Below are 18866 nucleotides of genomic sequence, written 5' to 3'. Positions count from 1 at the left end.
TTGGTTATTATAGAATTATCCTTACCAATGCAATTTTTTAGAATTAATTAATTTGACCAAAACTTTTGTTGGTTATGAGCATACGTAATATACTATATGTATTAGCATATACAGATGATGAACGTTATATATATGGGGTAACAATCACGGTATAAATACTTTAGACACACCTTCAACATCTCTACGACAACAAACACAGCCTTCGATGCCTTTGGAAATTAAACTTAAACGGCAGGATTCACAAATAGCGAAACATTTACAAGGCCATGTTATAATTTCTCTGACATTAGTTTGGCAAATAACACAATCTAATTTTGAATTAAGATCGTAGTCATCAGTATGTCTATTCGAATTATCAGATGATAAATCCTCTAGTTGGGATTTTCTTTTATTCAAGATCAATTCCAATAGTTTTGATATTTCATCTTGGCTGGATAAAGTACTTTCTTGTATGGCGATGCCGGAGGTGAGAGAGTTGAATTTGGACCTAGTTAATATACCACTTGTCTGAGAGTCATGGTTCAAGTGACGTTGCAAAATGTCAACATTAGCAGAGCTGAATAAATTTTGGAACTCTTCAGGGGATAATAATTCGTCAATCAACGTATGAGAAACATCATCTATCACACGATTTCCACTTACTGTTGTAGATGATGATATGTCTATAGACTCAATGTCAGATTCTTCCTCTAGGTCCAGTTCATAATGGTTAGTTTGGTAGTAATCTTCTGAATCATCAATCTCTGATAATTCCTTTTCGAGTAATAAAGATATATAATTTTGAGCTAATTGCTCTTCACTGTAGTCATTCAAATCTACTGATTGACTTTGTATAACCTCTTTCTGGTCGAAATGAACTTTCGTAAGGCTTTTCGCATTCCTCTTGATGTATGGGCGTAAAAACGCTGGGGTCTTTCTTTTTCTTCTTTCGAATTCCTCGTCGGTTTCGTCGATATTGGTATTTTCTCTGTTCTGACGACGTAACACATAATGACTGAACTTTTTCGGTATGAAATATAGCAAAAAGGAATCAATAATCAATCCATATAATAATTGTATAAGATCAGATACAATTTCTTTGAGGAAAAGAATTCTCTTACGTAAAACACTGATAGATTTGGAATTTTTTAAATCAGATGTATCATCGTTGAATAAATCAGTACGCTCTCCTGAAATCAAGCGTTTTGAAGGTGTCATTATCATGTTTCCATAACCTGAGATCTTATTCTCTTTTAAGTAGTCCGTTACATTATTGGTGTTTAATTTTGCTTGCAAGCTTGCAACTGATTTGGCTTGATACTTGAGCTTTTGCCAAATGCTTCTTTCTATCCATGTGTCTTCATCAACTGTAACAAGACTAAGCTCTGTAATATAGCTTGATTTACCTGCCAGTGTGATTGCTAGCATACCAAGATTCAACAATGCCGTATAAAAATCATCATGCAAATTAATGTTCAAATTTCTTGTTCTAAATTCTGAATCGCTTTCATTATTTTCATAAAGTAAAAAGCTTGCATAATTCAAATCCTGTAATTGAAAGCCTTTTGCGAGTACAGCCATCGAAAATATAAATACTGATACAAAAATTATCAGCATAATAAGAACTTGAGGTACGAAAGACATTATTATGATAGTTGGAAATTTCCATATATTTCCATTAGTAAAACACGATACGAAATATGTCAAAAAGGCCAATCCGATTATCGACAGCGGGATAAGCCTGTATCTATTATTGTTTAATAGACCTCCAATATGTATATTAAGATGATTCAATGTCAGGAAAATGCAGGCGATTAAGACTTGTTCTGTAGGTCTTTTGTAGAGACGGGAACTACCGAAGAAACCAGTTGAACTGACTTCTTGGAACGCTAAGGAATGCTCAAAAATAGTAATTCCCGATTCAGTATAAGGCTGTTTACCTTGTACTACGGAAACAAACGTTTCTATGAACAGCAGGAAACAGAATCCAAGAAAAATAGGCCAGTACATATCGGTAGTTGGTCCTATATTCACTTGATCTTTCGGTGTTGCCATATACCTGTTTGAATTAAAGACATCTGGACTGTACTCAAAGATGGTATCCGGCACTAAAACATGAAACCATGGTATAGAAGCATCCAGCGTTACACTGGTATGATAGTAAAGATTCAACGCGACCAATAAATGGTAGCAATTGTACAACAATAATCCTACTGCAAATAACTTAAAACTCACCATACTCATATTCTTTAAAAGCTCCGCCAGTTTTGGTGTGTTAAGGATACCCCTTTGTCTACTAATTGCTGACTGCTGGTTCCGTGATGAATTTGTGGAGGCCATTACCAATGTCCGATTCAAGATTAACGCCATAACCAAACATGACACACCATATATTGAGCAGCAGTATGTTGTTATTCCACCAAATCTATCCCACAGTATACGGTTCTGGGATGATGTCTCACTTTGCTCCCAGATTGCATCAATGAATGCTATAATAAATTTGGCAAGAAACCACTCGTCGTCCTGATCCCCATTAGAACCACCAGATGCGGATGTTGCGTTCTTCAATACAGTATTATTTGACATTTATTACTTATCCAAATAGTATATGTCATAAAATGCTATGAATTAACAACAATCTGTAGCCTTTTGTCGTTACTCCGTAGTAGCCATGGTCGGGAATATAGTATAGAAACGAGATTAGTAATGTCGCGGATTGTAATCCGACATTTTGCGATGACGACATTTTGCGATGTGCAGAGCTTTGTTATATCTTCTTCAAAAATATACCTATGAATAAGAACTATAATCGTCCAGTTTATTGTTAAAAAGTTCAAGAGTCTATCTATCATTATACATATATAGAATGGGACCAAAAGTACCGCCTCCTCCCCCTCCTCCAGGGGGCCAGGACAAGCACCCGAACAACATTAATTATAATAAACCAAAGAATAATGTAAATAGAAAGACTTCACATAACCCTCCACCTCCACCTCCACCTGGCATGAACAATTCGAAAGTGAGACCGCCTCCACCTCCTCCAAATCCCGCTACATCTGATTCAAGGATAAGAAGACAACCGCCTCCACCACCACCTCCAGGTATAGCATCAGGCAAGGGTAGTATGAGGTCATCGTCAGCGATTGTAACGAAAGACGAATTACAAGCCAGAAAAAAGAGATGGTTACAAATACAGAAAAATAGATATTCGGCGACAGGGAAAACGAATAATAAGAAATCTGGAGGGTTGGTTCATGCTACGAAAGTTGACATGCCACCTGAACACTTACGAAAGATCATGTTTGATCACGGTGATTTATCGTCGAAAACGTTTGCCTCAGACAAAAGGTCGCATTTGGGTTCATTGAAGTACGTACCTCATGCAATCCTAAAATTGTTAGAAAATATGCCTCAGCCATGGGAACAGACTAAGGATGTCAAGGTTTTATATCACATCACTGGTGCCATAACGTTTGTGAACGAAATCCCGAGAGTTATCGAACCTGTTTACACAGCTCAATGGGCGACAGCTTGGTTAATGATGCGAAGAGAAAAGAGAGACAGAAAGCATTTCAAAAGAATGAGATTTCCACCTTTCGATGATGAAGAACCCCCATTAGACTGGATGGAGAACATAGAAGATGTAGAGCCGTTAGACGGTATTCAATTGGAATTAGATGGAATGAAAGACCGGGCGGTGATAGACTGGTTTTATGATGAAAAACCATTGATAGATGATCTAAAGGTCGTCAATGGAGAATCATATAAAACATGGAATCTTGATTTACAAACTATGGCCAATCTATACAAATTATCCACTCCTTTGTTGCCGGACGTGACAGATCCAAATTATTATTATCTTTTTGATAAGGCCTCCTTTTTCACATCAAAAAGTTTAAATATTGCCCTTCCAGGAGGTCCAAAATTCGAACCACTCTACAAAGACAAAATTAATAACCCGGAAATAGAAGATTTTACCGAATTTAATTCTATTGATAGAGTAATCTTTAGAATACCCATAAAAACGGAGTATAAAGTTGCATTCCCATTTTTATACAACTCATTTGCAAAACTGATTTATGTTGGTTGGTATCATGAACCCTTGAATTGCTTCATAAAAAATTCGATGGAAGATACTGACCTTCCAGCATTTCATTTTGATCCAGTTTTAAATCCAATTACGCCTCATAAACTGAAGCAAAATCGCAAAAATACTAAAAAAGAAGATGTGGGTTTGGATATGCCAGTAGGTTTTAAACCATTCATGTCTGATAACCAGGATGGATGTATACCGTTAGACCCAGAGGGTACCTCATCAGCAATCCAGTTATGGTGGGCACCATACCCATATAATCGTAGAAGCGGAAAAATGGTGAGAGCAGAAGATGTTGCTCTTGTTAAACCGTGGTATAAACAACATTCACCTACAGAATATCCTGTTAAAGTTCGCGTTTCATATCAGAAACTCTTGAAAAGATACATCTTAAATGAGCTACACAATCCTCAAGGAAACAAAACTGGCTCCAAAATGAGTAATCAAAGGAAAATAAAGTTGTTGAAAAGCTTGAAAGCGACCAAATACTTTCAACAAACTACGATAGACTGGGTGGAAGCGGGCTTGCAGGTATGCCGTCAAGGCTTCAACATGCTTAATTTATTGATACACAGGAAAGGTCTTACGTATTTACATCTTGATTATAATTTTAACCTAAAACCAACGAAAACCTTGACTACAAAGGAGCGTAAAAAGTCAAGATTTGGTAATGCATTCCATTTAATCAGAGAAATATTGAGAGTCGTCAAGATTTTAGTTGATTCGCAGGTTCAATTTAGGTTAGGAAATGTGGATGCATTTCAATTAGCAGATGGTATATATTATATCTTGAATCATTTGGGGCAACTAACGGGTATCTATCGGTATAAGTATAAAGTCATGCATCAAATTAGGGCATGTAAAGATTTAAAGCATGTTGTTTATTCGAGATTTAATTCAATCATTGGAAAAGGTCCAGGTTGTGGATTTTGGCAGCCCGCATGGAGAGTTTGGTTGTTCTTTATGAGAGGTATAATTCCTTTATTAGAAAGATGGCTTGGAAATTTATTGGCAAGACAATTTGAAGGAAGGAGAAGTAATGATGTAGCTAAGACAATCACAAAACAGCGTGTTGATTCGTATTATGACTTAGAATTAAGGGCGCAAGTCATGCATGATATATTGGATATGATTCCTGAAGGATTGAAACAGAACAAATCTCGTACAGTTCTACAACATTTGAGTGAAGCTTGGAGGTGTTGGAAGGCTAACATTCCCTGGAAGGTCCCAGGATTACCTGAGCCCATTGAGAAGATTATCATACGATATATTAAAGCAAAAGCCGATGGATGGGTTTCGGTTGCGCATTATAATAGAGACCGTATCAGAAGAGGAGCAACTGTTGAGAAGACAGTCGCTAAAAAGAATTTAGGGCGTTTGACAAGGTTATGGATCAAGAACGAGCAAGAACGTCAGACTAACTTTGCTAAGGATGGGCCATATATATCTCCCGATAACGCGATTACAACATTCCAAACAATGGTTCATTGGTTAGAAAGTAGAAAATTTAGTCCAATTCCTTTCCCGCCTATATCTTATAAGCATGATACTAAATTATTAGTATTGGCGTTGGAAAATTTGAAAGAAAGCTACAATTCTAATGCTCGCATGAATTCAGCACAAAGAGAAGAATTGGCATTGATTGAACAAGCCTATGATAATCCGCATGAATGTCTTGCAAGGATAAAAAAATTCTTACTAACTCAAAGGGTATTCAAAGAAGTTGGATTAGAAATGATGGACTATTACAGTCATTTAGTCCCAACGTATGCCATAGATCCGCTTGAGAAGATTACCGATGCGTACCTTGATCAATATTTATGGTATGAAGCTGACAAAAGAAAGCTTTTCCCAAATTGGATTAAACCGAGTGACGATGAAATTCCTCCATTACTTACTTACAAGTGGTGTCAAGGAATCAATAACTTAGAGAATGTGTGGGAGACATCTAATGGTGAATGTAATGTTATGTTAGAAACTTCATTAAGCAAAATGGCAGAAAAGATTGATTTCACATTGTTGAATAGATTATTGAGGTTGATTGTAGATCCTAACATTGCTGATTATATTACATCAAAGAACAATGTTAGCTTAACTTACAAAGATATGAATCATGTTAATCAATACGGATTGATTCGTGGCCTACAATTCTCTTCATTTATTTATCAGTACTATGGGTTAGTGATTGACCTTTTGATTCTAGGATTGGACAGAGCTAGTGAATTAGCAGGTTCTCCTCAGCTTCCAAATGGTTTCCTTCAGTTTAAAGATGTAGAAACTGAGACATCAAGTCCAATTAGGTTGTATTCTCGTTACATCGACAAGATTCATATATTCTTCAGGTTCGATAATGAAGATGCAAACAACTTGATCCAGGAGTATCTTTCAGAAAATCCTGATCCAAATTTTGAAAATGTAGTCGGGTATAATAATCGCCGTTGCTGGCCTAGAGATTCGAGAATGAGATTAATGAGACATGACGTTAATCTTGGAAGGGCAGTATTTTGGGAAATTGCTGGTCGTATTCCAAGATCCTTGACAACAATTGAATGGGAAGATACATTTGCTTCTGTATATTCAAGAGAAAACCCTAATTTATTATTCTCGATGTGTGGATTTGAAGTAAGAATATTACCAAAGTGCCGTCTTCGTGAAGAATCTTCATCGCAGGAAGGTGTATGGGATCTTATTGATCAAGAAAGTAAGGAGAGAACAGCAAAAGCTTTTCTTCAGGTTAGTCAGGATGAAGTGGACAAATTCAATAATCGAATTCGCCAAATTTTGATGTCCTCTGGATCTACTACATTTACAAAGGTAGCTGCAAAATGGAACACGGCTTTAATTGCTCTTTTTGCATACTTCAGAGAGGCTGTTGTTTCCACAGAAACATTACTTGACATATTAGTAAAGTGTGAAACAAAAATTCAGAATAGGGTTAAAATGGGATTGAATTCTAAAATGCCATCCCGTTTTCCACCAGCAGTTTTCTATACACCGAAAGAATTGGGTGGGCTTGGTATGTTGAGTGCCTCTCATATATTAATTCCTGCTTCCGATTTGAAATGGTCAAAACAAACAGACACAGGTATAACTCATTTTAGAGCTGGAATGAATCATCAGGAAGAGAAAATGATACCAACTATATTTAGATACATTACGACTTGGGAAAATGAATTTTTGGACTCTCAGAGGGTTTGGGCTGAATATACTATTAAGCGTCAAGAGGCTATCGAACAGAATCGTCGTCTTACATTTGAGGACATGGAGAACAACTGGAACAGGGGTTTGCCTCGTATTAGTACGTTGTTCCAAAAGGATAGACACACTTTGGCGTATGATAAGGGTCACAGAATTCGTAGGATTTTTAAGCAATTTAGTTTACCAAGATTCAATCCATTTTCATGGACCAGTAACCATCACGACGGTAAATTGTGGAATCTTAATGCTTATCGAACTGATGTTATTCAAGCCTTGGGTGGTATTGAGACGATCCTAGAACATACGTTATTCCAAGGTACCGGTTTTGATTCTTGGGAAGGTCTTTTTTGGGAGAAAGCATCTGGTTTTGAAGACTCATTGAAATTTAAGAAATTAACCAATGCCCAAAGGTCTGGTTTAAGTCAAATTCCTAATCGTCGTTTCACCTTGTGGTGGTCACCTACGATCAACCGTGCGAATGTTTATGTTGGATTCTTAGTACAGTTAGATTTAACAGGTATATTTTTACATGGGAAAATCCCAACTCTAAAAATATCCTTGATACAAATCTTCCGTGCTCATTTATGGCAGAAGATACACGAGAGTGTTGTTCAAGATGTTTGCCAAGTGTTAGATAAGGAATTAGAGGTTTTGCAAATTGATAGTGTTGAAAAACAAGCAATCCATCCACGTAAGTCTTATAAGATGAACTCATCTTGTGCCGATGTTGTTCTTACAAGCACATATAAATGGAATGTGTCGCGACCATCTCTTTTACATGATAGCAATGATTCTATGGATGCAGCAACTGCCAATAAATATTGGATTGATGTACAATTGAGGTATGGTGATTATGATTCTCATGATATTTCAAGATATACTCGTGCCAAGTTCTTGGATTATACTACCGATAGTAGTAGTGCATATCCATCACCTACAGGTGCAATGATTGGTATTGATTTGGCATACAATATGTACGACGTCTACGGGAACTGGTTTTCTGGATTTAAACCATTGATGCAAAATGCTATGAAAGAAATTATGAAATCTAATCCAGCGTTGTATGTTCTTAGGGAGCGTATACGTAAAGGTTTACAGTTATATCAGGCACAGCCCCAAGAAGCTTTCCTTAATTCAAATAATTATGCTGAATTATTTAACAACGATACTCAATTATTCATTGATGATACTAATGTGTATCGAGTAACTGTTCATAAAACGTTTGAAGGTAATTTAACGACCAAGCCTATTAATGGTTCAGTGTTCATGTTAAATCCTAAGACTGGACAATTATTCTTGAAGATTATTCACACATCAGTTTGGGCGGGTCAGAAACGTTTGGGGCAATTGGCAAAATGGAAAACTGCAGAAGAAGTAGCAGCATTGGTTCGTTCTTTACCACGGGAAGAGCAACCAAAGCAATTAATAGTTACTAGGAAGGGTATGTTAGACCCATTAGAAGTTCATATGTTGGATTTCCCAAATATCTCTATAAGACCTTCTGAGCTCCACTTGCCTTTTGCATCTGCAATGAAAATTGATAAATTGGCTGATATTGTCTTAAAAGCAAGCGAACCGCAAATGGTGTTATTTAACTTGTATGATGATTGGTTGAAGAGCATTTCAGCCTACACTGCTTTCTCACGTATAATACTATTATTGAGAGCATTGGGAATCAGTCAAGAACGTACTAATTTAATTTTACGCCCTGATGCTAGTATAACTACTCAAGAGCATCATATATGGCCTTCATTTACGGATGAACAATGGATTGATGTCGAAACTCAATTACGTGATTTGATTCTAAATGATTTTGCAAAGAAACATGATATAAATATACAATCTTTGACTCAATCAGAAATCCGTGATTTAATATTAGGTCAAGATATTAAGGCACCATCATCAAAGAGACAAGAGATCGCCGATGTTGAAGGTGATAATAAATTGGGCCAGGACGAAACGAATACTGATAACCAATTAACAGCATTGAAGAGTAAGACGCAAAACGTACATGGTGAAGAGATTGTAACAGTCACTACAACTAATTATGAGCAACTGTCGTTTGCATCTAAGAATGAATGGAGAAATCGTGCTATTGCATCTAATAATTTGCACTTGCGTGCCAAAAATATATATGTCCTGTCGGATGATTTCATTGATGATGACAGCTTTACATATATCATGCCGAAGAATTTATTAAAGAAATTCATTCAAATATCAGATTTACGGACACAAGTGGGTGCATTTATTTACGGATCATCACCTTCTGACAATCCTCAAATTAAAGAAATCAAAGTTATAGCATTAGTACCTCAATTGGCTAATACCCATTCGGTACAATTTCCTTCCAAGCTTCCTCAACAAGAAGGCCCATTAGAAGGTCTAGAACTTTTAGGATGGATTCACACCCAATCACAGGACACTAATTTGTTATCACCAATTGACATGACTACACAAGCAAAGCTCAAGAACGATAATAATTCCTTATGGAATGATAAAGCTGTTACTTTAACTGTTTCATTCACGCCAGGTTCAGTTTCTCTAGCGGCATATACCTTATCAGAGGAGGGTTATGATTGGGCTTCAACAAATAAGGATTTGATTTCTCAAGTACCTCAGGGATATTCGACATCATTTAGTCAAAAGGGTCTGTTGTTATTATCAGATCGTATAGTTGGTCTCTTTATGGTGCCTGATGATGATATATGGAATTATTCATTTATTGGTCCAACATGGGACCCGAACGGATTGTACGATTTAAAAGTTGACATTCCTCTTCCATTTTATCACGAATTACATAGGCCAATTCATTTTTCGAGCTTCAATGAAATTGAAGGAAACGAGTTAGAGGCCAATCAGGAAAATGCATTTGCTTAATTAAACATTGAAATTTATTTCAGCCACTTAATTTCTCTGTATATTACGTGTACTAATACATATTTACGTATTCAAATTTTGTAATAGCTATCTACCAATGCCTTACAGATATAATGTGATCTTCAATTGCAAACAATAACGTTCTTAACTCTTGTCTGGAAACATTCTCTTTCAATAGTAAAAGCTCCAATGAATTCTTGCCATTCATATACTTCAATAATTCATAAAATTTAACTGTTAATTCTGGCGAAAGATTGCATTCTTCAGAAATCACTTTATTTATCCATCTTCGTTCCAACGAAGATGCACGTCCTGGATCGATTATTATCGTATCTCCTTCATCCTCTAAAACAAGGTTAAGACCTATTGATGGTGATAATAACTTCTTTTCTATATTATCTATTTCCTGCTCATAAGACGTTGGGTTACCATTGTTATTTCTATTTATCATTCTCAACTGGGACATTTTGCGTTGAATATCCTCCGGGTTGGATTCTGTCTTCGAAGTGTTATCTGTACCTGCATTAAGTTTATTGGATATATTAGGATCAGCTGTGGCACTTGGTTTCTTCCGCTTATTATTAGCACCTTCATTTTCTAAGTCCTCTTCAACCTTCATTTTTATTTTCCTAGAAATCTTTAGCCAAATAAATGTATGTAACTGGGTAACATAGCCATATCTAATCAACCAGCTTAGGGCATTTAAGTAGGCATCGCGATGATCCTTTGATGGAATTACAGTAGCTAATTGTCTTGGTTTTGATGAATTTGACAATAATTTTAAGAAATGAGGTAATGATGGTAAGGCCGGAAATGTCTTTTTGAAAATAAAGATGTCATGATGAAACTTAAGTGTTATAGGGGCCATTGGCGAAACAATATAAACGGATCTTGTACTTATCGGGAGGATTACTCGTGCTCTTCTCCAATATATTAAATGAAATGCAAAGGATTTAATTTGTCCAGCATCTAAGCTAAATCCGTTATCGCTTGCCTGTTGCTTCAATTTATTAGCTAGTTTTAATAAAGATTCAGTTGGCTTAATCATTCTAATGAAATTTGCAAGGGTACTTTGTTGTTGAGCTTTTATGTCTCTGATTATGGTTTCTGGGTCATCCAATAATAATAATGCATAATATATAATATCATCAGCATTTGAATCTGACTTATTGTCATCAATATCATCAAAATCATCAAGGCCCCCACTGTTCAAGTTATTTACATCGTATCTGATGGTCTCACCAACGCTAATAAGTCCAGTATTAGCTAGCATATTTACAGTAGATGATAAGTGAGAACCTGGTAAATATGGCACAGTAGAATCTGGTAACGAATGAAATTCTGTCTTAATCGGAATTTGGAATGATCTTAGTTTATTATTTATTGAAAGATTGGCAATGTTAGACCTCGAAATTTGAGTAAAACACTCGGATATTAATTTACATAATGATGATTTGTCAGTCAAATATTTCGTTAGGTTCGCCATGGTTGCTTGATTTCTGAATTCTTCCTTTAAATTATATATCATGCGAATCTGATTCCAAACATATTCATGTTTCAGTTGCTCGTACCTTAATACTAGAGATAATCTTGAGATAACATAGTGAAACATCTCATCGATACGATAATTGCACTCTATTATAGGTGGATTCATTATAAATACTAGGTGAAACATACTCATAGAGTTTTTAGATTGACTTTTGGAAGTAGTTTCGTAATCTATTCCTTCATCAATACTGGCATTATCAGCAGCATTTTTAGACCTTCCCTTAGACAGTTTTCCTGATTTTGGACGATGAGAATGTTTTGATTTCCATGATCCATTATCATAGCTATGTATCGGTAATCCTAGAAACACCAAATCATCAATCATGATTTCAAATCTCGAATTGCACATCTGTTTTGGGGGACAAAGCATTTCACATAAATAATCTGCTTCAAATCCAAGAATCGTGCTACTCGTAATAGGAGATACCGGAGGAATACCGCTGGTTGAAGCCTTCGAAGTGCTACTTTTTTGGGAATCTGAGATACTGGATATCGTCTTTTTTAGATTATTTGAATTTGAGGCCTCAAGTTTCGGTGATTCTATTTGCTTATCAGAAGAACCTGATTTGCTATTACGATGTAAGGATTTTATTTCATCTGGATCGATATGTGAATCAGATTGTTTATGGCCGTAAATTTTGTTCCTTTCTTGCAGTGTCTGACGAAATTTTTCTTGTTCATCTAAGAACAGAAGCAAATCCGATTTTGTTCCCAAGTAATAGTTCATTTTTCTTGAATCCCATTCCTTTTCCTCATCATTATCCGCATTAACGAACTCTTCATCATTTTCATTATCCGCTATGTAATCATCGTCATCTATATCCAATTCGTCTGAGTCACTATCCTTTCTTTGCAAAGTTGAAGTTTTGTTAGTTCGTTTTAAATTAGAACTTTTCTTGGAGTCGTTGGACAAATCAGGTGGGTATTGAAATACCAATTGAGGACCGCTATGAGTCGACACCACTAATAGAATACCCAATATACTAGGATTGGGTAGATTAAGACTCATGTTTCCCTTACACTCTCGGTTTATGTTGATAAAACAATTTATGATAAGCTGTGCGATATTTTCAGATCAGCTCGAATACTATACAAAACTACAGTTTGCAAATTTATGAATATCATAGCATTTACTTATATAATTCTAGATAACATGAACATAGCATGATACAATATAACATTTACATCTTGTGTTGGATATCCTTTTGATACAATTTCATAAATCTTTCTTGAGGAACACCCTTTACCCATCTATTGAAACCCTTAATGACTTCTCTAGAGTTGGCACTGTTGATTAATTGGTCTCTATTAGCCTTCAACAATTGTTTGTTAGCAAATATGGAGGGTTCGTATAAACCTTGGAATTGACTGACCAAGTCATCGTGCACTCTTTTATTGAATTGCTCGACAGAATCGAACTTAACATCACCGTAATTCTTGTTGATGAATCCTAACTTGTTCAATTCGGTACCTGGAATTGGTCTTGCCAATAATAAAGCTTCAGCAGACTTGGACCAGCCCAATCTCAAAAATAATGTTGCACTGGCAGCACCTTCAGCAACCAATCCCAAATTGGAAAATGGTGCTAACAAGAAGAACTTAGTTTCATCCATGACATAAACCAAGTCACACAAGGCTAACATGGCGGCAGATAACCCAATTACAGGCCCATTGACTGCAGCAGCTAAAATCTTCGTATGATTGTGGAATAAATCGGTCAAATACACGTTTCTGGCCACAAACTTATCTAACCAGTATTCATGACTGAAAAGATGCTCCGGATCCACGTTCGACAAACCCTTGTCAGCAATATTAGCTCCGGCACTGAAATATCTTCCTGTCGATTGTATTAATGTCATAACAGTATCTTCTTCCCTGTCTGCTCTTTCAACCAATTTGGCTAACAACAAATACTGGTCACCGTTCAATGCATTCAACTTCTTTGGAATATTGAAAGTGATGATGGTAACTTTCTCTCTAACTTCGTATAAAATATCTTCTCCTTCGGACATATTTTAATTATATAATAATTCTTCTTGATTTAATCTGGATCTTAGACTTCTCCAAACATTTCTCCTTATATATAGTGATTAGTTTTGCATATGATGGAGGGGGTATTTGCCAGCTTCAACCGAGGACACTGATATAAACTGTATATAGTATGGGGTACTAATAGCTCATTAACCTGGGGCAGAACGAACATGCAAGTAATCAAATAAGACCATATAAGTCTAGTAATGAATATATATAACCAGCTTTCAATATCTGAAGGGAGATATCTGAAATGATATCTGAAATGTAGAAAGAATGGTTTCAATAATCAGATCGTAACACAATTGCTTGGTTTCGGACTTAATGAATCGACACGCAGGGAAGTATTTCTTGCCCACAAAGCTTAAAGGATGTATTGTATGGAAGTTGGCTACATTTCTATATTCGAATGAGTCTATATAAGGTACGTTTGCCTTATAGAGATGTACGAAAATTGTATGATAAGAAATAAACGTAGAGAAAAGCAGTGCGATTGTTGATACGTGGTCGAAAAAAGGTGAAAAAGTAGCAAAACCCTACAGAATGGATCAAAACGGCCAATATATCGATTCTACGTAGTCAAATGAATGCTGCGTTTAGATGCAACAAGGATAAACCAACAGTCATCTATTATTCGAAAGGTTGATTAATTATATAGATAGTAAGCTAGCTACATCATGGTACAAGAACCACGGCGAATCCAGAACACGAAGACACCGAAGAGATGGCGGATTAACAAAAATTGATTTCTTAGTGATATAAAATAAATGGATAAACGTGAAAAGATCAATTCGGTCTTTGACATTGGTCAAGCTTGGACCTCAGAACCAACATTAGCACATTTTCGACGATTAAAATTAAATCTTATTATAGAATGACTTACATGACCTATAGTAAAATTAAGCAGAATTCTTCAAGTTGGTGGATAACCATTCCAAACCCTCGTATAACCCGTCACCCGAGGTGGCACAAGTGGCCTGGATGTACCATGGACGTTGTCTGATCGAATGTAATCCTAATTTTTCGGTGATTTCAGCTGCGTTCATGGCGTTTGGTAAATCTTGTTTGTTGGCCAACACCAACAATAACGCATCTCTCAACTCGTCTTCGTTCAACATTTGTTGTAATTCTTCTCTGGCTTCCGCAATACGGTCTCTATCGTTGGAATCAACAACGAAAATAATCCCTTGTGTGTTTTGGAAATAATATCTCCATAATGGACGAATCTTATCTTGTCCACCGACATCCCAGACGGTAAAAGAAATGTTCTTATAGTCAACGGTTTCGACGTTGAATCCGATAGTTGGAATAGTGGTGACAATTTCACCTAACTTCAATTTATATAAAATGGTGGTCTTACCGGCAGCATCTAAACCAACCATTAAAATTCTCATTTCTTTGCGGCCAAAAAGACCAGAAAACAATTTAGAAAAAGATAATCCCATCGTTGTAAACTATATTTGCCGATTAACTAGTATTAATTAGATGTATTAATCGTTAAATCTAATTTATTTATTGAAATATTTGTTCTCCCATGAGAGATCGATTCCAATCGTTAAGTTTTCAATTTTTGTTGAAAATTTGAGCACGGATTATGTGCAGGATATCACAACAGTGACCAGCTCCTAGCAAAGAGAAAACGGGACGGTAGGAGAGGAAACTTTGGGGTTTAGATAAACGATTAGTATAGTACGGCGACATGTCTTGATGAATAGTTCTTTTCAGCCAGTGATTTCTGCATGGATAGGTTGTTTCGCTTTGTAGTATACACCCAGTCCTGTTATACGACTATATGAGGGTGTATGCTCACAATTACTTACGGGTCGCGTCCCAATCGGAGAGGTGTTGTATTGTCATTCTTCCTTAAGCGGAAGCAATATCCTACTAGAAGGGGTGTGTCTCCTGTCAGCATTATCGCTCCAAACGACTTCTTGGGGACCTGGAGCCTCCTTGGTAGTGGTTTAACTGTTGGTAAGGGCGGTACTAGGAATGTTAACCACGAGAAACAGCCTAATGGGAGACCTGCTGAGAGGTACATTAGCAGAAGGCCAAGTTGGTTATATGCAGTATGTCTTACTGGGATGTTTTTCAAAGCGTTCTAGTATGGGAATGGGCCAGATTAGTACAGTAACAAGAGAACAGAAGTACCACTATGGTATCAATACAAGAGCCTGTTGATGTCATATATGTCACGTCAAATGTCGAGGTGCCTACGGGGACATTCAAGCGTGTGAAGGTTGCGATTTGTTCTCCTACGGGCGACGACTGTACTGCGTCGTTGAATTCCTTCAAAGTGCCAGTATTCCTATTGAACGAAACGTATCGAGTGCTCGTGAAAGACGTAGCAAAAATATGGAACTACCCATCGTCGTACCAGTTAATAAAACATCTTGTGAAAGGTACGGGGACGAACAAAGGAGAGTTTTTATATACGACAGATTGTACCATAAACGAATGGTTATTGGAGAAGAGTCTAATAGATGAGTCTGAATTGAAGTACAAGCTATTCTACATTGATGCTCAGTTTTTATATCTGGTTGTATCCAATAAGGAAGTCCTTGTTGGGGATGATATTTCTGTGGACGACGACGAGGACAATATTGGGGTGAATAGGCGGGTTGTTGGTTCGGGTGATGATAAGATTACCATAAGCCAGGTATTCCCTCAGTACGGCTTGGTAGACTTTTCGTCGCAGTTGAATCACTCTTCGTTTAACACGTTGACCAACCTAACGAAGTTCAATTACTACATGAGCACGCCTGTTTATCAGAAATTCTTAGGGAACAGCAAATTATTTGTCAATGAGAGAGAATTAATTTGCAGAGAATACGATTATTCGTTGATTGAGGTTCTAGAACATGAAAGAACCAATGAAAATCAAGTTAAAGAGAAGAGACGGAAAGGAAAACCGATTGGAAGATCGAAGAAACATAATACTAATGTAGACCCTAATACGATCGACCTTACGGAGTCTATAATACCGGGTCAAGGGTACATTCAGGAATTTAATGTAAATCATTTCTGCAAGGTTCCAAATTACTTTGTAACTACAAATACTCCAAATGCTGGATTATCGGCATCTATTTTGAAAGATATGAAGAAACCAATTGGTTCATCTTCAGGCTCATCGTTATTATTTGGTGACAATGTCAAGTTAGCAAAAAATGTTCAGCAATTAGTATTTACCAATGAAAGTGATAATTACAATCATGCGAAATATTATTATACCAAAAGTTATAGAGGTCCTGGAAGTGGAAACTATAAGGATGCAGCTTTGATCAGTAAAATGAATAAAATTCCAATGGCTTCAAATTCTAAGTCTATCAAAACTCCACACAAAGTCACAAAGGATATCTCCAAACTCAATAATAAAAGGTATAACGCTAATGTCAAGGGATTAATGCACGATAGATTCAATAAGCCACTTGTTGAGTCTATACTTAATAAACAAAGAGAAGATATTGATGATTGCGTCAATTTGGAAATGCTACACAATAACTTACAATTTAATCTTTTATTGAATACTTATAGAGAAATGGCGGACGAAACTTGGACAAACTATTATAAATTTAAGCTTGTCGATTTTGAACAATTATCGGTGGATAAAAAACAAAAAGTTGAAGAGAAAGCAAAACAAGAATCGCTTGAGCCTCAAGCGCAAGTTCCTGGTGCAGAATTCAAGCCGCCAATGCAGAATTTCACGCTAGCTGATAAGTTCGTTCATCCCTCAGCTCACAAGGAAATATTATCGAATCTTCCAGTTGAATTGCGTGATGAAGACTCTAATAATAATGATTCTCGTTCAATCAAGAATCCTCTTTATTACACTGCAACATACCCTGATGTTAATAATCCGGAATTATTAAATAAAGTTGAAGTGGTTAAATTACCGAATGCAAACGCTATAGGTTGGGATAATATGAGAAAGTATAAACGCGATTAAAGTATATATTAATGTATTAATAAATAGAATAATTTGATAACATAATTAATTTCCATCATCTTTGAATATTTCGAAGCCTAGGCTACTTTTTGGTTTGGAATCAACCATAAATCTGTTTAAATTGTTTAAGAGGAATTTATCACCGACGCTTTTTTCTTGATTACCTGAATCATCGATTGAGGATTGACGTGCTTCGTTGATAATTTGATCATTATCTCCCGGTGTGGACCTGAAGTTTAATTTCTTTGGTTTTATTCGTTTTTCATCTTCCGTCAATTCCCTTATTATCCGTTCACCGGTTTTATTATTGTAATATTCCGCATGTGTTGAATAATCAACGGCTGGGCTTGTGTGTATATTGGTCTTGGTATTCAAATTAAATGGTGCTGACCCAAATGGGTTGTGTATTTGTTGTCTATTAGTTTTGGCAATCCTATTCCCATTATTCTCTAAAATATCGTTTTTAAGCATCATATTTTCGTAGTCTGACAATTCGTCGTCAGATGAGAAGTCATTATTCAACGATTTCCCATGCCATGCGTTCACAAGGCTTTCGTCTATAATCTTACCTTTCGGTGTTGCCATCTGCTCTTCAATTCGTATATGTTCGGTATGCGGTATAGGCTGGCTGCCGTAATTCGTCTCAGTGCCAGTCTCTTCCGAACTCAGCTCTTCTTGAGCAAGAGACAACTGTAATCCTAGTGATATAGGTCGTATTCTCTTAGTTGAACTATATCTATTAGTCTTACTTCCACCCGTTCCTGGCAGGCTCGGCGAAACTGCTTCTGTTGGTCGGGTCAGTCTGGGTGTGGCATGGATAGACTTTGAAATGGAACCTTTCAGATATTTCCGATTTCTTTTTCTCTTTTGGGGCGTGAAATCTGGTGTCATCGGTATTTCCATCGACCCTTCATCCTCTTGGTCTGTATTATTGATTGTTTCTGATGATGTTTTAAGAATCTTTATTGATTTCCTACTTTCTGTCACAGGCGTACTTAAAGCATTCACAAACTCTTGTTGCGAGTTAACACCACGAAATTCGGTATCATACTCTTCTATCAGGCTACCCTTGCGTGGCGGTGTCTGAGGAGGCTTTCCCATTTCCTTAGAATACAGCATTTCACGGTTATAACCTTCCCTTTTATAAATAAAAAATGTCTTAATACTACTAATATATTCCATAAAGAGTAACTTAAT

At 36.5% G+C, this 18866-nt stretch overlaps 7 protein-coding genes across 7 annotated transcripts; 2 read left to right on the top strand and 5 right to left on the bottom strand. All coding sequences in view use genetic code 12, as the record gives it.

Annotated features, from left to right (window-relative positions):
* Positions 1-144: 144 nt before the first annotated feature.
* DEHA2E02090g (DEHA2E02090p) lies at positions 145-2565 on the bottom strand (the record flags this gene model as incomplete). Its single annotated transcript, XM_002770347.1, has 1 exon — positions 145-2565. The coding sequence occupies one exon, from the start codon at positions 2563-2565 to the stop codon at positions 145-147; it is 2421 nt and encodes an 806-aa protein (XP_002770393.1).
* Positions 2566-2845: 280 nt separating this feature from the next.
* DEHA2E02068g (DEHA2E02068p) lies at positions 2846-10147 on the top strand (the record flags this gene model as incomplete). The annotated part of the gene is made up of 1 exon (XM_459423.1): positions 2846-10147. One exon carries the CDS (start codon positions 2846-2848, stop codon positions 10145-10147), a length of 7302 nt encoding a protein of 2433 aa, XP_459423.2.
* Positions 10148-10238: 91 nt separating this feature from the next.
* On the bottom strand, positions 10239-12704 carry DEHA2E02046g (DEHA2E02046p; the record flags this gene model as incomplete). Its single annotated transcript, XM_459422.1, has 1 exon — positions 10239-12704. The coding sequence occupies one exon, from the start codon at positions 12702-12704 to the stop codon at positions 10239-10241; it is 2466 nt and encodes an 821-aa protein (XP_459422.2).
* A 172-nt stretch (positions 12705-12876) lies between these two features.
* Positions 12877-13707, bottom strand: DEHA2E02024g (DEHA2E02024p; the record flags this gene model as incomplete). Its single annotated transcript, XM_459421.1, has 1 exon — positions 12877-13707. The coding sequence occupies one exon, from the start codon at positions 13705-13707 to the stop codon at positions 12877-12879; it is 831 nt and encodes a 276-aa protein (XP_459421.1).
* Positions 13708-14625: 918 nt separating this feature from the next.
* DEHA2E02002g (DEHA2E02002p) lies at positions 14626-15171 on the bottom strand (the record flags this gene model as incomplete). Its single annotated transcript, XM_459420.1, has 1 exon — positions 14626-15171. One exon carries the CDS (start codon positions 15169-15171, stop codon positions 14626-14628), a length of 546 nt encoding a protein of 181 aa, XP_459420.1.
* Positions 15172-15528: 357 nt separating this feature from the next.
* DEHA2E01980g (DEHA2E01980p) lies at positions 15529-17669 on the top strand (the record flags this gene model as incomplete). The annotated part of the gene is made up of 2 exons (XM_459419.2): positions 15529-15792; positions 15864-17669. 2 exons carry the CDS (start codon positions 15529-15531, stop codon positions 17667-17669), a joined length of 2070 nt encoding a protein of 689 aa, XP_459419.2.
* Positions 17670-17714: 45 nt separating this feature from the next.
* Positions 17715-18851, bottom strand: DEHA2E01958g (DEHA2E01958p; the record flags this gene model as incomplete). Its single annotated transcript, XM_459417.2, has 1 exon — positions 17715-18851. The coding sequence occupies one exon, from the start codon at positions 18849-18851 to the stop codon at positions 17715-17717; it is 1137 nt and encodes a 378-aa protein (XP_459417.2).
* Positions 18852-18866: the final 15 nt, after the last annotated feature.

Source organism: Debaryomyces hansenii (genome assembly GCF_000006445.2).
Source record: "Debaryomyces hansenii CBS767 chromosome E complete sequence".
NCBI classification, from domain to species: domain Eukaryota; kingdom Fungi; phylum Ascomycota; class Pichiomycetes; order Serinales; family Debaryomycetaceae; genus Debaryomyces; species Debaryomyces hansenii.
The sequence above is the reverse complement of the archived record's forward strand: the minus strand, read 5'-3'. Positions and strand labels throughout refer to the sequence as shown.